At 47.2% G+C, this 21,040-nt stretch overlaps 1 protein-coding gene and 1 non-coding gene across 15 annotated transcripts in view; one reads left to right on the plus strand and one right to left on the minus strand.

Annotated features, from left to right (window-relative positions):
* The window catches only part of dnmt3ab (DNA (cytosine-5-)-methyltransferase 3 alpha b), a 709,318-nt gene that overhangs the window by 368,590 nt on the left and 319,688 nt on the right, over positions 1 to 21,040 (plus strand). For all 14 annotated transcript variants that reach the window (XR_005460997.1, XR_005460998.1, XM_038800092.1 and 11 more), the window contains 2 exons: positions 14,797 to 14,843; positions 17,711 to 17,857. Coding sequence is in view for 12 of the 14 variants with exons in the window: in XM_038800092.1 (XP_038656020.1) it covers positions 14,797 to 14,843; positions 17,711 to 17,857 (194 nt within the window). In the remaining 2 variants the exon portion in view is untranslated. The remainder of the gene's footprint in view (positions 1 to 14,796; positions 14,844 to 17,710; positions 17,858 to 21,040) is intronic.
* LOC119968098 lies at positions 16,222 to 16,412 on the minus strand. The gene has a single exon (XR_005461121.1). It is a non-coding gene; the product is annotated as a U2 spliceosomal RNA (small nuclear RNA).

Genomic DNA, 21,040 nt, shown 5'->3' on the forward strand with positions numbered 1-21,040 from the left:
GGATGTGGGAGGCCAGTACATTATGGTTAGTGGGAAATTGGAGGGTGTGCAGGTGGTACTAGTAAATGTGTATGAGCCAAATTGGGACTATGTAGAGTTTATAAAAAGGATGCTGGGGAAGATACCGGATCTGGATTCGCATAAACTGGTCATAGGAGGGGACTTTAACACAGTTATTGACCCTGGTTTAGGCTGGTCAAGCTCAAAAACAGGCAGGGTGCCAGCAATGGCTAAGGAGCTAAAAGGGTTCATGGAGCAGATGGGGGGGGGAGAGTAAAGGATATTTCCTTCTACTCACACGTGCATAAAGTGTATTCCCGGATTGATTTCTTTATTCTGAGCAGGGCTCTACTGACGGGGGTGGTGGACAGGGGGTACTCTGCGATTACAATCTCAGACCATGCCTCGCACTGGGTTGACATGCAGGTTAGTAAAGACGTAATCAGCGCCCACACTGGAGGTTAGACGTGGGGCTTTTAGCAGACGAGGAGGTGTCCGAGCAGCTGAGGAAATGTATTCAGAATTACCTGGAGGTCAATGACACGGGGGAAATTTCGGCAGCGGTGGTCTGAGAGGCATTGAAGGCAGTGGTTAGAGGGGAGCTGATCTCGATACAGGCCCACAGGGAGAAGGTAGACAGGACAGGGACGGACCGACTGGTGGAGGGGATGCTGCGGGTCGGCAGGAGGTGTGCGGAGGCCCCTGAGGCAGGCCTTTTGGGGGGCGGTGGAGGCTGCAGGCGGAGTTCGGCTTGTTGGCCACAGCAGGGGTGGTGGAGCAGCTGAGAGAGGCGAGGGTGGTGATTTGTGATGATGGAGAGAGGGCCAACGGAGTCCTTGCACGGCGACGTGGAGGGATGGGGGCAGCCAGGGAGATGGGGGGACTGGGTGGTGGTCAGGGGAGTCTGGTGGGAGACTCAGCAGGGGTGGGTGGGGCATTTGAGGAGTTTTATAGTGGGCTGTGTGGGTCTGGCCCCCGCTGGGGCCAGGGGGGATGGGGCACTTCATAGGGGGGCTGGGTTTCCCAGGGCTGGTGTAGGGGCTGGGGTCCCCGATTGGGGACGACTAGGTGGCAGGGGGGCTGAGGGCCATGCGGTCGGGTAGAGCCCCGGGACCGGATGGGTGCCCAGAGAAGTTCTGTGGAGGGTTCGCTGGGATATTGGGGCTGCTGTTGGTGGGGACGTTCCGTGGGGCGGGGGAGAGAGGGGTGCTTCCCCCGATAATGTCACGGGCCATGATCTCGCTGATTCAGAAGCAGGATAAGGATCCGGAGCTGTGTGGGTCCTACAGGCCGATATCCCTACTGAATGTGGACGCCAAACTGTTGGCCAAAATGTTGTCCTCTAGGATTGAAGACTGTTTCGGATGTGATTGGGGAGGACCAGACTGGGTTCGTTAAGTGAAGGCAGTTGGCGTCCAACGTAAGAAGGTTGCTAAATGCTATCATGATGCCCCCAGAAGGTAGGGAGGTGGAGGTAGTGATCGCAATGGTCACAGAGAAGGCTCTTGATCGAGTAGAATGGGAATATCTGTGGGAGATACTGGGACGGTTCGGATTTGTGCGGGGCTTTGTTGACTGGGTCAGGTTGCTCTATCAGGCTCCTGTGGCGTGCGTACGGACGAATAGGACGACATCGGACTATTTTAGGCTACATCGGACTATTTTAGGCTACACCGGGGGACGAGACAGGGGTGCCCCCTCTCCGCACTGTTGTGGGCAATTGCGCTGAGAACCTCAAGGGGTTGGAAGGGATTGGTCCGGGAGGAGTGGAACACAGTGTCTCGCTCTACGCAGACGACCTGCTCCTGTATGTATCGGACCCAGCAGAGGAGATGGAAGAAATCATGAGGATTCTGGGGGAATTTGGCCGGCTTTCGGGGTACAAACTAAAAATGGAGAAAAGTGAGATGTTAGCGATCCAGGCAAGGGGACAGGAGAGACGATTGGGGGAATTTAGCGTGATAGGGGGAAGTTTTAGGTATCTGGGCATCCAAATGGCGCATGAATGGGAATGGTTGCACAAACTTAATCTGGCCCGTTTGGTGGACCAAATGAAGGATGATTTTCGGAGGTGGGACGTGCTCCCGTTGTCACTAGCTGGGAGGGTCCAGACGGTGAAGATGACGGTCCTTCCGAGATTCCTGTTTGTGTTCCAGTGTCTCCCCATCTTTATTCCACGGTCCTTTTTTAAACGGATTAACAAAGTTATCATGGGCTTTGTATGGGCAGGCAAGACCCCGCGAGTAAAAAAAGGGATGATTGAGCGGAGCTGGGGAGAGGGCGGGCTGGCACTGCCAAACTTCAGTCACTATTATTGGGCAGCGAATATAACCATGATCAGGAAGTGGGTCGTAGGGGGAGTTTCGGCATGGGAGCGTATGGAGGTGGCATCATGTAAGAGCACCAGTTTGAGGGCATTGATAACTGCGCCTCTGCCGTTCCCGCCGGCACGGTACTCCACCAGCCCCGTGGTGGTGGCAGCCCTGAGAGTCTGGGGCAATGGAGGAAACATGTGGGAGCGGAGGGAGCATCGGTCTGGTCTCCAATCTGTAATAATCACCAGTTTGCCCCGGGAAGAATGGACGGGGGTTTTTGGAGATGGCAGAAGGCAGGAATTGAGAGGATGGGGGATATGATATAGAAGGGAGCCTTCCTAGCTTGAGGGAGCTGGAGGAGAAATTTGGATTGGCGAGGGGAAATGAATTTAGGTATTTGCAGGTGCAGAATTTCCTACATAGACAGGTCTCAACTTTCCGCTCCTACCACCAAGGGAGATTCAAGATAGGGTAGTCGCCAGAGTGTGGGTGGGAGAAGGGAAGGTCTCCGACATCTATAAGGAGCTCATAGGGTCAAAGGACACGCAGACTGAGGAGCTGAAGCGCACGTGGGAGGAGGAGTTAGGAGGAGAGATAGAGGATGGTCTCTGGGCGGACGCGTTGAGTAGAGTCAACGTGTCCACAACATGCGCCAGGCTCAGCCTGATACAGTTCAAGGTTGTTCACCGGGCTTACATGACAGTGGCCCGGATGAGCAGGTTTTTTGGGGTAGAAGCCAGGTGCTCAAGGTGTGCGGGAGGGGCAGCAAACCATGTCCACATGTTTTGGACATGTCCAAAGCTCAGGGGATTCTGGCAGGGGTTTGCAGATGTCATGTCCACGGTGTTAAAAACAAGGGTGGCACTGAGTCCAGAGGTGGCGATTTTCAGGGTGTCGGAAGATCTGGGAATCCAGGAGGAGAAAGAGGCAGATGTTATGGCCTTTGCTTCCCTAGTGACCCAGAGGCGGATATTATTAGCTTGGAGGGACTCAAAGCCCCCGAAGGTGGAGACCTGGCTGTTGGACATGGCTAGCTTTCTCTGTTTGGAGAAAATCAAGTTCACCTTGAGAGGGTCACTGTTAGGGTTCGCCCGGAGGTGGCAACCGTTCGTCGACTTCTTTGCGGAAAATTAAACGTCAGCAGAAGTGGGGGGGGGGTTTAGTTTAGATTAGAGTAGGGAGTTAATAAAGGTGGGACCTGTAAGGGAGGAAGCAGGCTTTTTTGCACTATATTGATAGACTGATGTGTGCTGTTTATTTTGTCATTGTTGTAAATCCAAAAATACCTAAATAAAATGTTTATTAAAAAAAAGCAGAATCTATAAATACAGGTACACAGTGATTTGAGTACAATTATAGTTTTTGGACCCAAGTTATTTAGTTTAAAGTTTTTGTTTAAAGATGAGGTTTGCTCACACTTTTGTCTCCAGGCAATGACATCATTTGTTTTCATTATTGGCAGAAAACTTATGTGGCCATCTTGTGTTGGCCCGTACATTTCTCAGAGTGGCAATCTCCGCTGGATTGCCACTGTCGACGGACTTACCTTCACTTAAATTCCAAAGCCCCCATCTCATCAACCTTCCTCGCTCAGGCTGGGTGAGACAAGGCAGCAAAATGTGCCCCCAGCCATATCAGCGTGGAGTAACTGAGGCACAGGGAAGAAAGGAACTCCCCCTTAATGGCACTAATGGTCAGATTGCTTTGGGGGGGGGGGGGGTTGATGTGGGGGAATCTGCTGGGTGGTCGTGTGTGTGCAACTTGTCCGGTGCAAGGCTGGGGTCTGGGCGTTATTTTCCCTTCTACCTCTTTCAGAGTAACTATCAGGGTAAATCTGGCAGAACCGTCCGAAGTTAATGATTTAAATGTTGGATGGTTCACAGCCCAGCGCAATTGGCAACTTATGTGGGAACTTCCTAGAGGGTTTCCCCAGCGCATCATTGGGGTCCCTCCTAAATGTGGCACTGGGGTACCAGGGCATTATGGGCCAGTATTATTAGAGAAAACAGGAGCAGGTCAGTGTGTATCCTGCAAACAAAGCCACTTGATTCTCCCTCTGTTTCAACTAGTAGAAAGTAAGTGAAGTGAACTGCTTGACATGTGTGCGTGCTCTGACTCACCCAATCTTCTGATATTCACTGCACCGAACTGATCCAATTATCTTGAACGTAGGCGCAAGAGAATCTCCTATTATTGCTCCAGTAAATTAGATATTTGGAAAGTAAAATCCTCCACTCCTTCAAGAAAATTAGTTACTTGGCATATATCCAGAGGGACCAGGGCCAATTTTCTGATTGCCAAGCTGATTCTCACCAGTGTGGAATGTTAAGTATAGTGAAAGATCTTTGCAACACAACCCCTATCTGATTTACCCTGAGACACTTTATCCCCTCAGGATTTCGGTTCAATTCTAAAATATTCTTGCATGAAATGTGCTGGAGCTTAATTAACGGCCTGGAAATCATACAAATGTGAATAAAGTACCCTGTGGCAGGTTTTTCTGTTTTCTTTTCCTGGAACTCTCTGTGTTGAAGTAACCTGTATGGAATGGGTGATTAATGAGAGGCCTGTTCTGGTTTAAGAAGATTGGGGCCGGGATTCTCTGTCCCAGAACGCTCAGAATGCGTTCCCCGATGGGACGGAGAATTGGGCGTCTGGAGAAGATCGGCTCAAATGTAATGCTCCGACCCCTCACCAGTGGCGAGAACAAGGCCCACGACACGTGCTGGCGGGGGATGTAAATAAATGCGAATTGGTCTTAATGACCCATTTGCTCTGCTTAGCAGGCACAGCGCTCTCTGCTCTGGCCTCTGGTGATTCTCCGGTCCCCGCGGAGTTGCGTGGTCGTGGATCAATTGTGATCTCAGCGATCCTAATCCTGATATGATGGAGGTCTCAGTGGGCCATCACGAGGTTCACCATGCCAGGGCCACGCTGGTAGAGATCATCCGAGGGCCACATCCCTTCCCCCCCAAATAATGCGCTGCCTGTTCACACCTCCTCCAGCAGCCCCCCCCCCCCTCCCCTGTAATAGGGGATCACCCCCCTCCAAGACACCTGTAATAGGGAGACCCCCACAGGGACCCATGTAATAGAGGGACCCCCCCACCCCCCAAGGGGTCTTGTAATTGTGGGACACCCCACAGGGACTCCTGCCTAAAGGAACCCCCTCCACAGACCCACACCACATACAGACCACATACCCGCCCCCCGAAAAGAGACCCCCGTCCGGAAGCTAGAGAGAAGTCCTGACAGGAGCAGTAGGGAGCATTATGGCTGTAGTACTTACCTTGGAGCTACACCTGTCCATTCCTTGAAGGAGAGCAGCTGTGCCTGCATCTGGCTCCCACAGATCCATTATCTGCAAACCATTCATCGCTATCCAGGAGTGGTCTGTTAGTGACAGCTTGTAAAAACTATCTGCAGCTTTGATCCATTCATACCCTTTCATTCTTCAGTGGACTAGGTGGTGAAACCCCAATGTTTGTAAACATTGACCACATCAAAGAGAGGTAAGTGCATTCCAAGCACTGTGCATTCCAATCACTCAAGTCTGTGATTTCACTGTGCTTGGTTCCCACGGCCCTGTCTGGACTGTCCTGCACCTTCCAGACAGGGGTCCGTTTTCTGGGAATGGCGGGTCTGTGTGTGAAGGGGTTCCTGTAGCCATGGGTTCCTGTGGGGGTCCCCCCCTATTACAGGAGTTCCTGATGGGGTTTCCCCTATTACAGGGGTTCCTGTGCAAGTCCTCCTAATATCGGTGTCTCTGGGGGAGGGTCTGCCAATTACAGGGGTCCCCCTATTACAGGGATCCGGAGGATTCACCCTAGTACTTTGGGGTGGGGGGCACACAGGCAATCCAGCGTGGGGTTTGCTGTGCAGTGTGGGGGGGAGGGGGTGAGTTATGGTGTGGGGGTTAGGGGCTGATTTGAGAGGGGCAGTGGTGGCCGGCCATGGAACCTCGCTATCGGGCGACCAACTCAAGATGGCAGCCCAATAGTGGGGTTCCCTGGGAATCCCTCGTATTCCACGCTATGCATAAAGTTGCATGGTGTGGAACACTGAATTGCATCCCACATTTTTCACCGTAACTTCATTCCAGTGTTAATGTAAGCCTACTTGTGACAATAAAGAGTATTACATTTTTTATTATTATTATTACTTTACGACACCAAGGAGATTGTAAAACTGGTGCAATTCAGCTCCGGCGGGAGAACAATAATCTCCCAAATGGAGAATCCAGCCCAACTTCTTTTGGATGTGTTGAACTTTTCATCCAAAAATTTACATTGCTGTGGTTTTGCTCTGTGTATCCTGGATTTCTGACATATGCAATTTTGGAATTTCTGTGAGTCAAATTTTAAAATATGGATTTCTGCCTCTGTAAGTGGAGGTGAAATGTGAAGATCTGAGGAGGAATGAGAGGCAGCCTTTTTACTCCAGAGGTGACCTACCTGCACATGGCCTTACCAAATATAGCTTTGTCTGCTTATCCAGCAACAGCTACCTGGGAATGTCTGAGGAAATCAGCCGTATATCCTTAAACCTCGATCACAATCAACGCAAAAGTTGGGATCGACCAGTCCCGCCGTTGTTAGCGGGATTGAAGGGTGGGGTTGCAGGGTGGATAAAAAGGGGCCTCCGGAAGGTTGAGGGGTTGAAATGGTGGCCCTGGAAGGAGGGGGTGAAAGGACTTGGGAAGGCCTGAACAGGGGTCCCTCAGCGACCACATAGCGTGGTATCATCACCTGGAGAGTGTGGAACCCCACACCTGCTGGGAAACCAGTGCGCCAGCGTGGGACTAGAGTATCCTGCTGGAGCGATAAATCCTGCCCTAAGTATCATTTTGGTGCGTTTTGCTGGGAGTTTCCCCCGGCTCTGTTGGCGAATTCCCGCCCGCTATTTAACCATATGTAATCACTTTTTTGGGCCCTGTGGAGTTTCTCACTGGTCAAGTCCACGCTTAGAATTATTTTCATCACTGGGGAGTTGAACTCGCTGGCCAGACCGGTTTCTCAGAGATCAGGACACCATTTTGAAAGGGCGCCCGATCTCTGAGAGGGAACCCCACATCCCCATCCATGGGCAATGTCAGCCCCACACATACAAGGCCATTACCTAACAGCCCCCCCACAAGTGGGGGGTCGCTGAGAGCCCCCCTTTTCAGACCCTCCCAAACCCCCCCTCGCCACCCCCCCCCCCCCCTTCCAGGACCCCCACCCTACACCGCCCCCAAACCTTCCAGATGCTAGAGGCCCCTTCATACCCACCCTTCACCCCCTCACCCTTCCTATTCCCTCGCTAACCTCCTTTTATGGACATGGCTCCCCGAGGCCCTGTCCTTTGGCAGAGGCACCGAGGCACCCTGGGGCAGTGCTCCTACCGGCTTTTCAACGCCAGCTGGCCACCTTGGCAGTGCCAAGGTGCCCATGCTCCAGAGGGAGGGCCAAGGGGCCACCCTGCCACCCTGCCCTATCCCTGACCACCCAGGAGCCTCCGATGACCAGGGAGACACCCCCCCCCCCCCCCCCCCCCACCCCCTCCGTGTGACATTCCGGCTGGTCCACACTTGTGTGGATTCAACAGTGCCTGTCTGGGGACTTTCCTAGGGAGGCTGTTGGATGCCGTTCGATGCCTGGGGCCAGGTAATACCTGGGAGAGCATGCCTGAGTGGGTTTAAAACCTATTCAGGCAAGTGAGGCTTGGTCACACCCATTGTGGGCGGGTTCCTGATGGTGACGCCTCGCGAGGATAGATTTCGCAAGGCATACTGGCTGCTGGGAAGCCTACGGGAGGCTTCTCCCAGCATCTACCGGCTGTGATGCCCTCCCGTTCAGGAGCAATGGGGTCTGTAGATCGCGCCCCTCATCTGCAGACAAGGGATTCCATCTAACCAAATGGGAACAGAGTCCCATAGTGAACGTGATTAGCCACTTGCGACTCCAGTTACTTACTCAGTGGGGAACGTACAACAGAGACCACACTTAGCCCCGTTTCGTGCACTGAGGAGCGGCGCTCACCAGAATGCCTCAGTGCCGGGAGAGATTGGGACACAGTTTAAAAATACGCGTGACCTCTCGAGCCCCTGACTCGATCCCCAAAACCCCCTCCCCTAAACCTCCACTTACCTGTAAGGGGTTCCTTGGGTCCGCCAGCACCCCATCTACGTGCACATGGCACCCCTGGGCCCAATCCCCATTAGTAAAACAATGACATCTTGGCAGTGCCATCCTGGTACCCTAGCAGTGCTCCTGCCAGCTGGCAGGCACCTTGGTAATATGAGGTTGGCACCCAGTGGCACTGCCAGGGTTCCACCCTGCCCAAAGGGCAAGCACCAAGGGCCTCTGATCCCTTAGGAGACCCCTGCAAGTGCCATTCTGCCTGGTCCCCGTTTGTGGTGCCCAGTACTGAATGGTGCTCGCCCGAGGGAGATAGATACTAACGCCTTGATGACCTCTGGGAACTGCGTATTAAAGTGAGACTAACTGTCTCGCTAGTCTCACTCAAACATACTAGTTTGCCAGAAAGTGAGACCGTGCACAATTGGCGGGATTCACATCGCGACATCTTGCAAGATCTAACATGTTAGATCTCGCGAGGCATTGCCAGCCGGGAGCAGGGTCGCTCCCAGCATCTACAGGCCACAATGCGGAGTGGGTGAGCTGACTTTCAAGCGCAATGTGGCCAGTAGATCAAGCCCTAGATTAACCACAAGGATAGTCCTCCCAATGGCAGTAAAGGTAACAATAACACTGAACTTCAGTTCACTCCAAATTAGCCCTGGGACTTTATGTCAAATCAATCAACAGTGTACTGGTGCATACAATAGAGCTGACAGATGTCTTATCCATCAGAGCTAACCCTTTCCTGTTTTCTCACATAAAGCAAGCAGCAGAGTGAAAGAGGACTGCATTTGTCCTTTTGCCTTTATTCTACAAATTGTAGACATTGTTGATCGCACCGCCATGCTCATGCAGAGCCCTGCACTTGATGGCAAAGTTTTCAATTCCTGAAAGGAAATCTGTTGCGTGAATTTTAAGATGGATCATGACTACTTGCACAATATATTCCCCCTGCAGCGGCTGTGATCCATTCATTCTCATGCATTTATAAGACCATAAGACGAGGAGCATAAGTAGACCATTCAGCCCATCGACTCTGTTCCACCATTCAATGAGATCCTGACTGAGGCATTTTAGGGCTACAGTAGAGATCAGGAGGAGCAAGGCCATGAAGTGATTTAATACCTAAAACAGGAATAATAATTTTAAATTGGATGTGTTGGAAATCAGGAGCTAATGTATTTCAGAAATGAGAGTAGTGATGAAGGAACAGCACTTGGTTTAGATGAAAACAGAAAATTGGGAAATGGAAGGCCAGCCAGGACATCATTGGAATAGTTCGGCCTGGAGATGACAAAGATACGGGACGGGATTGTCGTTTTCTAGCGCGGCTCGCCCCCTTTGGCAGCAGGATCCTACATCCCGGCAGCCGGCTAATGGGGTTTTAAATTGTGCCCACCCCACGCCGTCGGGAAATCCGCGGGCGCCAGTGCGCTGCCGGCAAAAAGGAGGATCCCGCCAATGGAGAATCCCGCCCATAGAAGAGAATTTCAGCTTCATTTGGACTGAGATGGGCCAGGTTTCTTCACGGAAAGAGCAATCAACACCTGGACTGGACAGTCAGGTAATTTGGCCTGTGCCCCGCAAACCTCAGGGAATAAAGGGAGTCCAAGGATTCTACCGAAAAGACAGTAAACTGCAGAGGACTCGGAAAGATCAGGGATCTGTGCCTTTGCCAAATAAAATATCAGGAGATCACGACAAACCAGTGGAGAAAAAACCTTGGAATTATTTTAGAAGTAATTAGTGTAGTAGATGCTGCAGTGGGCCAATATCGGGTTTTTGTCCAGATTAACAAGGTGGGATAAATGGCTTTTCTCATCTATAATTATCTTTGGATATTGAGGATAAATATTAATCCCTGGGTCATAACTATGTTTAAGATAGCTGCAATATGAAGTGAACAGTGATATCTTGAGCTACATGTTGCCAACCGAAGCTTCAGCTTCCTGGACAAAATCTGGGAATGTCTTACAGTCTAAGGTTACCATGGCACCTATACTACTCTTCTGCAGGTTGCACACCCCAACTGCACAGAGAGGCCTTCTGAAGGAGCAGGTGGTCAAGGAGAACTAGATTAAGCTAGCAGCAAGGCAAGGGTACTGTTTTTATGTAAGTGAACAACTTAAGAGTTGTTAACTTGTAAAAAGAAATCAGCACAGTATATGTCGACTCAGCTCTACCACTGAGAGAAAAAAACAGCATATTCATGATTCATCAGGTAGTGGAGGAATCTGGGCTTGATGCCAATTCAGGAGAGAGATAAAAATGATTTTGGCAGGTCCCAAAAGAGGCAGGTTGACGCGGATGAATGGAAGGCCTTATCTCATTTCTATTTCCTTATGCTCTTAGACTGTAAGTTGGATATGAAAGCACCCTATGTTACACTTCAAAGTGTGCAAACAAAAGTGGAAAATCAGCTATCCATTTTTCAAAAGGAATTTCAGCTTTCACCAGTGATAATTTGAAATCTATATTTTGCACTTTTCACAAAATAAACAAAAATATTGTGAGTAATTTTTGGCAGTGATTCTGGGTTGATACATTTTTAAAAATACCTTATATATAGAGCTTCAAAAAATATTTACTGTCATTTTTAGACGGTTGGAGTGCAATTTTAGATAAAATCAATGAGAGCTTAGAGAGCTACTAAGTACATACAGTCCCTTGTTTGCACTGTACTTACAGCTGTGATGCTGTTTCTTTTGGATGCAATCCAAGCAATAGGTAGAACTCAATCAGTATTACAAAGTACAGAGCAGGAAATGGAGGGTGGGTTTTCCAGTGTACAACACCGCTTTGTGTACTGGAAACCTTGTGCATTTTCAATGCTGACTGAAAGTACTTTCTCCTCAGCAATAGTATTTTTAATTATACATCGTTGAATTAGTGCTGAGCTGTTCCTTTAATTCTTTTCCTGCATTCTGTTATTCTATAGATGTTTTTTTAAATATAAATTTAGAGTACCCAATTTTTTTTTTCCAATTAAGGGGCAATTTAGTGTGTCCAATCCACCTATCCTGCACATCTTTGGGTTGTGGGGTGAGACCCATGCAGACACGGGGAGAATGTGCAAACTCCACATGGACAGTGGCCCAGGGCTGGTATCAAGCCCGGGTCCTCGGCGCTGTGAGGCAGCAATGCTAACCACTGTGCCACCATGCCCCCCTAATCCCAAAGATCCTTGGCATATTTCAAGACCTGCCCTTTCTCCTGAAAACTATGGAAGCTCACTATCATCGCCTGTGGCAGCTCGTTCGATCGAGGTTTTTGGCGAAGGTCTCTATCCAATTGTGGAGAGGATGCAGGTCCGCCCTCCCCTATCACTTTCCCGATCATTCGAGCAAGATATGTGGTTGGGTTTGGAACCTCTACTCCCTCCGGCAACTGCACGACTCTGAGGTTCTTCTGAGGTTCTTCCTCTTAGCTTGGTTTTTGAGGTCTTTGGCTTGAGCCTTTATCCTCCTGTTTTCAGCAGCCACCACCGCTATTTCAGCTTCTAGTGAGGCAAGCTGTTTCCCGTGATTCATCAGTTTTTTTTCCCACACTTTTGATCACTTTGCCCTGTTTTTTAACCGATTTCACAGTTTTTTCGAATTTCACCCAGACAGGGCCCAGGGCTTCCTCAAATGACTTAGTAGTTTTTCTTCCATCTGCCTCCACTGCTTATTGAAGTAGACATCAAATTCTTCAGCTAGCATGCTAACAGTATATCTGCAGTAACTGGAGAGGTCACAGTCGCCGACGCAGCCTCCTCCATTTTGTTCACGGAGGAGCTGCGCGACGCCTCCGGGTCGGTCGAGGAATTTCTTACAGTGGGTTGCTTGGTGCTTATGCCCTTTCTTTGGCATGCAGTGATTGAAGGATCCTTTATGAATAAAAAGCATTTTGGTGAAAGAATCTCCTGAAAAACAACATGAAAAACGCTCTAAAATACGACATGAGCATCCTCAACACTTTTGACATTGCCAGAAGTCCTGGTTTTGTATAAGTCTGAGCATTTTCTTTTATCTATGATACTCAATCCTTTCTCTTCTCAGGAACCTCTATTTAGGACCAGTTTATAGTTTACACTTCAGTTGTAGCAGCGTATTCCACAACTCCAACTTCATGAAAAAAGTGCTCAGTGAGATTTGTTAATGTTTGGGAAGAAATGGTACATGTAGGGCTGTTTATTACAATGTTGTGGTGTATTTGCTAATGTTTGGGGAAAAATGGTGCTAGTAGGGCTGTTTATTACAATATTGTGGTGCATTGTGGGCAGCACGGTAGCACAAATGGATAGCACTGATGTGGTAGTCACCACTGATGTATTATATTGTATTTTCTGGGTTTTCCGGTAAGGCCCCTGTACTACAGATACAGAGGTAGATCCCTGCCTGCTGGCTCCGCCCAGTAGGCGGAGTATAAATGTGTGTGCTCTCTGTACAGCAGCCATTTCATCAGCTGCTGTAGGAGGCCACACACCACAATATTGTGATGCACTATCAATTACGACGAGACGAGAGTAGAACGTAATCGAGGCTTTATTGCACAGAGATGTGTGGCCTCCTACAGCAGCTGACAAAATGGCTGCTGTACGGAGAGCACACACATATCTGTGTAATAAAGCCTCGATTACGTTCTACTCTCATCTCGTCGTAATTGATAGTGCATCACAATATTGTGATGCATTGTGGGCAGCACGGTAGCACAAGTGGATAGCACTGTGCCTTCACAGAGGGTCCCAGGTTCGATTCCTCGCTGGGTCACTCCCCGTGTCTGCGTGGGTTTCCTCCGGGTGCTCCAGTTTCCTCCCACAGTCCAAAGACGTGCAGGTTAGGTGGATTGACCATGCCAAATTGCCCTTAGTGACCAAAAACATTAGGAGGGGTTATTGGGTTACGGGGATAGGTGGAAGTGAGGGCTTAAGTGGGTCGGTGCAGACTCAATGGACCGAATGGCCTCCTTCTGCACTGTATGTTCTAGGTTCTATTATATTTTTGTAAAAAGAAAAAAACATTTTTCCAAATGCAGCTTCACGATGATGGCATCCTTTAAGAGGGTGCTAAACACAAATGGCCCTAATGTTTCATATTCCTCTGCTAAATGTCTGTAGGGGGCGTAACTTAATGCCCTCCTCTCTGGCATGTTTGTTGGCAAGGAGATATTTAATCAAGCTGGTGGGGAAACTGCAGCGTTCCTGTCAGTGTCCCAATTAAGTCCATGAATGGGAAGCCATGGACCGCCTTCCCATCCTGTCACCGATTGAGACTCTTAGTGGACAATTAATGCCCGCTTCAGGGCCTCATCCTACTGTTGCTGGTATTCACCCAGTGACAGACTGTGTGTGTGTGTGTGTGTGAGGGGTGCCTTGCAATGCCATGTGTGAAGCTTGGAAAGCAAATCTTAGCGCATTTGCTTGCTGACATCTGGTGGGGTGAAGGGAGAGAGAGGGGTATCTTGCTTTGTCACACACTTGGCACCTTATTGAGGGACCAACATCAGGAAAGAGGTAGTCCGCTGCGAATCAGGCCTCTGCTTTTGCTGCCAGCCACCTCCCTCTGTTCTTCACGGCCCTGTCACTCACCTTTGCCGGAATCCATGGCAATCCTAGGCCTTGGGTGGATGTACCACCAATAACAGCCACCACCTCCCCAGTGCTGCTGCTGAGTCATGAGGAGCTGATGCTGAGAAAGCCCCGCCATTGCCCAGTTAAGTGCCTGATTGGCACTTAATGCAGACAACCTTCCCAAAAAGAAGCGGTGTGGAGCTCTTGTCAGCTCTCCAGCTGGCGGGAAAGATCCCCATCTCCTCCATTTGAAACCGCCCTAGCTTTGTGCTTGACCATTTAGGACAGTTAGGTTGCCTTGACAACAGGTCTGTGAGAAAGTGATGTAATTGTGAATGCACAATTCTACAACCTTATAACAGTTGAAAAGGTTGATTTTCCCATCTAGTGAGCTCTGCTATGTAAGAGACCACTTGAACATTTTTAAGGGGAAGTACTGACTTGTCAGGTGAAATGATCAAAAAAGAGGAGGGAATAAATATCTTTTGAAATGGTTGAGAATGCACACCTCCAGCCTAATTCCCATATAAATAGTGAAGCTGATATCATAGGTTTAAGGCTTATGAAGGATCTATAATAAGTCCTTGATTATTTATGCAAGTCACGCGCAATTTTCTTAGGAAAATTACGTAGTTATGTCAGTTCATCTCCCACCTGGAGGAGCACATAGCATTTCAATAAGCTTTATAAGTAAAGTCAAACTTTCTCTAACCCTGTGATAAAATCCTAACCTGTGTGTCTTTTGCTTAAGCGTAATATATTGGTGTTAGAATTCTATAAAGTCATGAATGTTTTTTCACTTCTTTAGGATCTGAAGAAAACACCACATCAACACAGGAGTCAGTAAAAGTAGAGGTAATACCCCGTCTTTCATCTTGTCTTTAGCATTAACGCATATGTATGTCCAAGGGACTGAGTATCCTTGGAGCACTGTTTTCCATTGCATGATATTATAGCACAACATTTAAAAAAAAACTTAGAATGGTTATGTTACTTCCTTCCTATTAAATAATATAATATAATGGATGGATAACAGAGGAGAGCGGGCCAACAGTCCATTCTGCAACAAAACTTCCCATTATCTACAAAATACCAGTTTGCTACAACTTCAGTCAAATGAAGCAATACAATCTCAGGATTCATAACATAAACTTTTCAAACTTGAAGGTTTGTAAAATTGTCTTGGGCTCCTTTGTTTATTCAGGCACTATTGCACACTTTTAAATAAAATAAGTTTTGTAATTTTCACTTTATGCCAGGGCATGTGTCAGAGCACAACTTTTTAAAATCGGAGCACTGTTCAACCACTTTTGTCAATCAGAGATGTGACATATACGCCGATCATGCTTACAACAACAAGCTAATCAAGTGTAGTTTCTGTGTGAAATTACCATAATTGTTACGATCGGGATGGGACGAGTGTGCTGTTTATCTAGTCCCCTCTGCTCCACAGGTTAAACCATTAGCGCAAGTGTTTAATTCACTCACCAAAATGCCAATTATTTACCTTAGTACCTACCATTAGACCCAGAATAAACCAGACTTCCTTCAATAAACTCAGAATGATTGATTTATTGTAAAGCAAAATGCTTTAAAAAGAAAAGTTGCAAAAACTGGTCAGCACACAATTTGTAATCTGTCAGTGTAACTATATCTATCCCTTTTACAAATACCCCAGCAGCGCGAGCACACACATATATATGACAAACAGATAGTGTCTCTGCAGAGATTGGCAGTTAAAGAAGAATTTATGAAAAGAGAGAACGGTTTTGATGTCGTCAATCTGGTGCTGCCTAATGTGAACAATGATCGCGAGTCCCAATTGGTGTCTGTGAAGGTTCTCACCAAGGGAGCTTCGACGCGGAGGAGAATAGAGCCGGTTCAATAGAATAGAATAGAACAGTACAGCACAGAACAGGCCCTTCAGCCCTCGATGTTGTGCCGAGCAATGATCACCCTACTCAAACCCACATAACCCATATCCCAACAATCCCCCCATTAACCTTACACTACGGGCAATTTAGCATGGCCAATCCACCTAACCTGCACATCTTTGGACTGTGGGAGGAAACCGGAGCACCCGGAGGAAACCCACGCACACACGGGGAGGACGTGCAGACTCCACACAGACAGTGACCCAGCCGGGAATCGAACCTGGGACCCTGGAGCTGTGAAGCATTGATGCTAACCACCATGCTACCGTGAGGCCCAAAAAAAATAAATCCACGAAGGGGGAGTGTGCACCATTCCAGGAGGTACTGCAATACCAGGTTGATGCTTGGAATGGACGGAGCAAGCCCCTATTCCATTTCCCTGCTCTAAAAATCAATTTAATATATGGTCCCCAGATCAGGGACGTTCCAGATATTAAACTGAAAAGAACAGAAACTACACTTGATCTTAGCCAAAAGGCCGAGAAGCGATTTAAATCTTTGGGATCTCCCTCTCATCTCAACAACTCGGGTTTCCAAATACAGACAAATTCCACTGAGATGAGGCTTCCGAGCTGGATCCTGATAACCACGCTGAAGGCCAGCATGAATTGGGCAGCTTTTCCCCTTCTCAGTTCTTATGTGCCAACCTCTCCTGTGGGGACAAAGAGAGATTGTGCACCACACGTTTGATGTTCAGGGGTGGGGGTTTATGGAAGGCGATAGGTGTGGGCACTGCTGAGGCACAAGCACAGTGTTGTGCTGACGTGGGGGGGCAGAGAGTGTGTGGTATGCGGTACTAGCCGCCAACCCATTTGGGCAGGGGTCTGGGGGTGGCAGGCGGGACTGATGGCAAGAGGGCGATGTCACCCTTGCAGCCCATGGCAGTTGTTGAGCTTCTTTCTGCATTGGACTATGATCATCCTCATGACGCTGCCCAAACTGACTGCCACTGTCAGTACTTCCTTGGCGGCACTGGTTGATTCGGCCCTAATTGACATTCGATACCGGTCGTGCTCTCGCTGGGCTGGCCGCCGGAAAGTTACCGCCAATTTTCGCTCTCTACCACACTTAGTGCTTCTCCTGTTAGATCATGCCCATTGTGTGCCAAATTAGTAATTTTTCTTCTTTCATATGCCAATTATCATATTCACCGTTGCTATTTAGTATTTGCTATATAAATATGTCTCGCTTTTAAACTAGGTATTGAGGCACAAAGTAATAGAAGGCTGACACTTCGCTGTACTAAATCCGACTAAGTATTTTTTTCAAAAGCCCATTTGTGATTGGATCAGAATGTGCAGGATATAGCCAGGGAAAATGAACATTAGACGTACAAATTTCACGTGTTTAATTGATCAAATGAAATCTTAATCCTGTCACCGATTTCTTTCTCTAAAAATAAAACTGCTAAATCCTCAACTCCTTGTGCTCAGATATGATTCTTGTTCAATTTGGAAGAGATTGTAATTTTATTTTCGGCTTGTATGCCAGCGCTCAGGAAAATCTAAAACGCTCCACGTTTCAGTGAAATGCACATGCCAAAGCTGGCTGGCTAACCCTTTTCAGAGTATTGTATGTAAATATTTATAAAGTGTTCTTGACCAGCTGTAGTTTGATATGAAATTTCACCTCCATCCAGTTTAATCTACATCGAGCAGGAACCTAGCTGCTGGTAGCACCCAGAGCTGCCTATTCACACTCAGTAATCATTCATTTAGAAGTTAGAAGTGAATGGATTATAGATTGATGTTTTCTAATGTTGTCAACAATATCCATCTTTTTGAACAGGGGACAAGGGGGAGGCGCCGTGGCCAGTCAGGGTGGGAGAGTAGCCTGCGTCAGAGACCTATGCAGCGAATAACCTTCCAGGCTGGTGATCCCTATTATATCAGCAAAAGGAAGAGAGATGAGTGGCTTGCAAAATGGAAGAAGGAGGTGAGTCATTCTTTTGAATAAAACCGGAGAACAGCAGCAAAGACCCTAGCCCTATTCAAAAATGCAGTTTACATTTAAATAAAGGATGAAAGTTACAATTTGAAATTTGCGCTTGTTTTCAGATAAGCTCATTACAAGTTGACAGTCTTCACATCTCCTGTGCTTAGGAATTCCTGTGTCAAGGAATAAGCAATCCGGATTTATCACACACTGCCATAACCAAAGGGATTCAAATGCATCAAAACTTCCCTCTGACAAGATGCTTTATTAATATGTTTTAATTTCCCCCATTCTACTGCTTTTTAAACGATTATGTACAATTTCAGTGAATCGAATGTGGGATTTCTGGTATCAGTGCCGCGTTTCCCTGTATCCTGGGGCAGTGGAAAAGGGTGATGTAATAGAGTATCAATTACAGGTATTGTGTGATCCGTAACATGGAGGTATACTGATCATATGGAGGGCACTATGTTTCTTTGCAGCTGTATTATTCATTTGATTGACTACATTTGTGACGCTTTTACTCCACCATGATATATACTCCGGTATAAGCCTGGATGAAGTCAAATGAAATCTGGGGTATATATATGCTAATGCTCATTACTCGCAGATTTACTTTGCTCAAAGATTATGTAGGCATCATCAAGAATGGTTTCACATTCCACTTTCTTATAACTGTGTAACAGGAAAGTGGAGGAGGGAGGAAATAGCATTGGATACATGGCGCGTAGTCTGTATTTTCTACCCTAGACCTTTGTTCTTGAGCTTCACTTCTTTGTGAACCCAGCATAAATCTGAGTGGTAGGAGAGCAACAGGAACTTGAACCTGGTACAATTCTGAATAATTTATTTGCCTATTTGAAAGTAAGAGACAAAAAACGACAGGGAACTGTTTCCAGTAATTTGGCAGCAAAGCCTCATTTATATTGCTCCAGTTTGCAGGTGTGACAATATGAAAACAAACAATCACCGGTAACTAAAATTACACAGGAACTATTTAAAATAGTGCGCAACTTGACACTGGCTAGTTAAACAAAGAGTGGAATCAAACAACAGAAAAGATTTTAAACTGTTCTGGTTCCAGTTAAAATCTTCAACATTCCCCTCATACAGTTTCAGGCATTTAAAGTAGATTCTATTTTCCATGAACTATCTCTACAGCACTTATTATCTAGCCTTCACGCTACATGTTGGAGACTTTTTTGTGGAGCGTTTTATACTTTGTATTTTAAGTGACGTGGGGTTGAAGTGAGCTCACAGAGTATTCAGGAAACCAGATTAGCCATGATGGAAAAAGAAGCTGTCTGGACACCATCTGCATATAGTACTGTTTACATAATTAAGGAGAGGCTTGCAAAGCTGAAATAGTTATAAAAGAAAAGAAGGCTTGGTCTTCAAAACATTGAGTATAGATATTGAGCAGGCTTTTTAACTTGGATGTTAAAATGTAGAATTCTAGAGGACATGTGCAGAACACTAACAAGTCTCAAGTAAAACTGTAAACTTGACTTTTTTTCACCTCAAATCTGTAAATATTAGGAAGATTAAAAGGTTAGCAAATTAGGCAGAGAGATGGCAGATGCAGTTCAATACAGAGAAATTCAAAGTACTGCACTTTGTATAGTAAATTTTAACCTGTAATATTATAAATCAGTGGAGGAACAGTCAAAACTAGAAATGCACATAGATGCATCTTTGAAGCTGGGACTGCAGAAAGAAAAGGTGGCAAAATAATAATTGGGATTCTGGATTTTTGAACACAACAGCAAGGAAGAGCATTTGAACTTTTATCAGAAAATTATTTGGCAGAAATTGCCAAGGTTCAAGATGCTCCACTTATTGAAGAATATTGGAGCCAAGGAAAAGGGACAGCCACAATTTACTGGATGAGTAAAATGATTATGAAAGGGAAGGTTAAAAGGACTTCATTCCTGCATCAAAGAACAATCTTCAGGTCGTGTAAATATTTTTGAGATGATGTCAATACCTAGGAACACAAGTCTGCACAACTGACTGCATGAAAGTGGAAAACTAATGGAAGCCAGTTTTAGGGAGCAATTCAGCAACCACGTTGCACCCGGTGTGAATCCGGGCATGATGGGTGAATAGTGGGAAAGGCATAAATTGAGTTTGACGCGGGTGCAAACCATTTTGCAATTCACCTAGCCCGCTCTGGCAGTTCCAGATCTCATCCAAATATAGCGAGAATATTTTTAGCCCGAATGTGCATGCATTTCAATCTCATTAACGAGATTGAAGTCGAATGCAGTGGCCTCCCGGGAATTACCGGCCTTCGTTTAGTACTACTCTTTTTCAAAACCGTGAACCTGGCACAATGGCTGCTGAGAGGAAGTGAGGAGGTGAGGAGCCATGTCCATTTTCTGGCATGCCGCTCCAGCACACCGGAGCTGTCAACTGCACCTTGACCGCCAGTGGAATATGTGGGTGCCAGGATTTGGTTCCGGTGAGATTGGGCCGTGTGGGAGGACCTGCACAGCTGTGGCTCATGGGCGGAGAATGGCACTGATACGTGGAACAAGTAGCACATTGATGGACAGATCATTTATATGACAAAGTTCTGGACATGATGACACATTCTCAACTTATCCTCCATTTCTTTTGAGGAACCTGCAAGAGGTGATACTGATTTTTTGTTTGTGTGCAAATGAGCTGATATAGCTTTGCATTGATATCAATATGGAACGGTGACGCTTCCTTGTTGTTTAATGGTTAGTGTGATATGTTAATTTTTATGTATTTGATTTTCAAATCTTTGTTACTGTTGACCATTTAATAAACAAAATATTCTCAACTCTGAGTGCCTCCTCGAAGGCACACATGCTATGTCTGAGAAGATGCCCAGCAAGCTTTGATGCCTGAACAGTCTGCTTGAACTCTAGGAACATCAGCACTATAGAGGCAGCTGCCAACAATCAAAAATAAAGAGCAGGGCTTCACCACTGAGAATCCTCTCACTGCCATAGGGTTAGTGTGTGGATGAGCGGAGGGCAGCTGAGCAATCTGGCAGAGATCTGGGGTCTAGGGTCTCCTGATGTGATTGGGTGTGAGTATACAAAGCAAGGTGAGGTGGGGGAGGCTTGGGGGATTTGAGGATCCCGTGCTGGAAGCCCTAACTGATTGTCAGTCACTCTCCTTCTCCAATTCCTTCCAGATATTATAACG

This window comes from Scyliorhinus canicula, chromosome 6, assembly GCF_902713615.1.
Source record: "Scyliorhinus canicula chromosome 6, sScyCan1.1, whole genome shotgun sequence".
Taxonomy (NCBI): domain Eukaryota; kingdom Metazoa; phylum Chordata; class Chondrichthyes; order Carcharhiniformes; family Scyliorhinidae; genus Scyliorhinus; species Scyliorhinus canicula.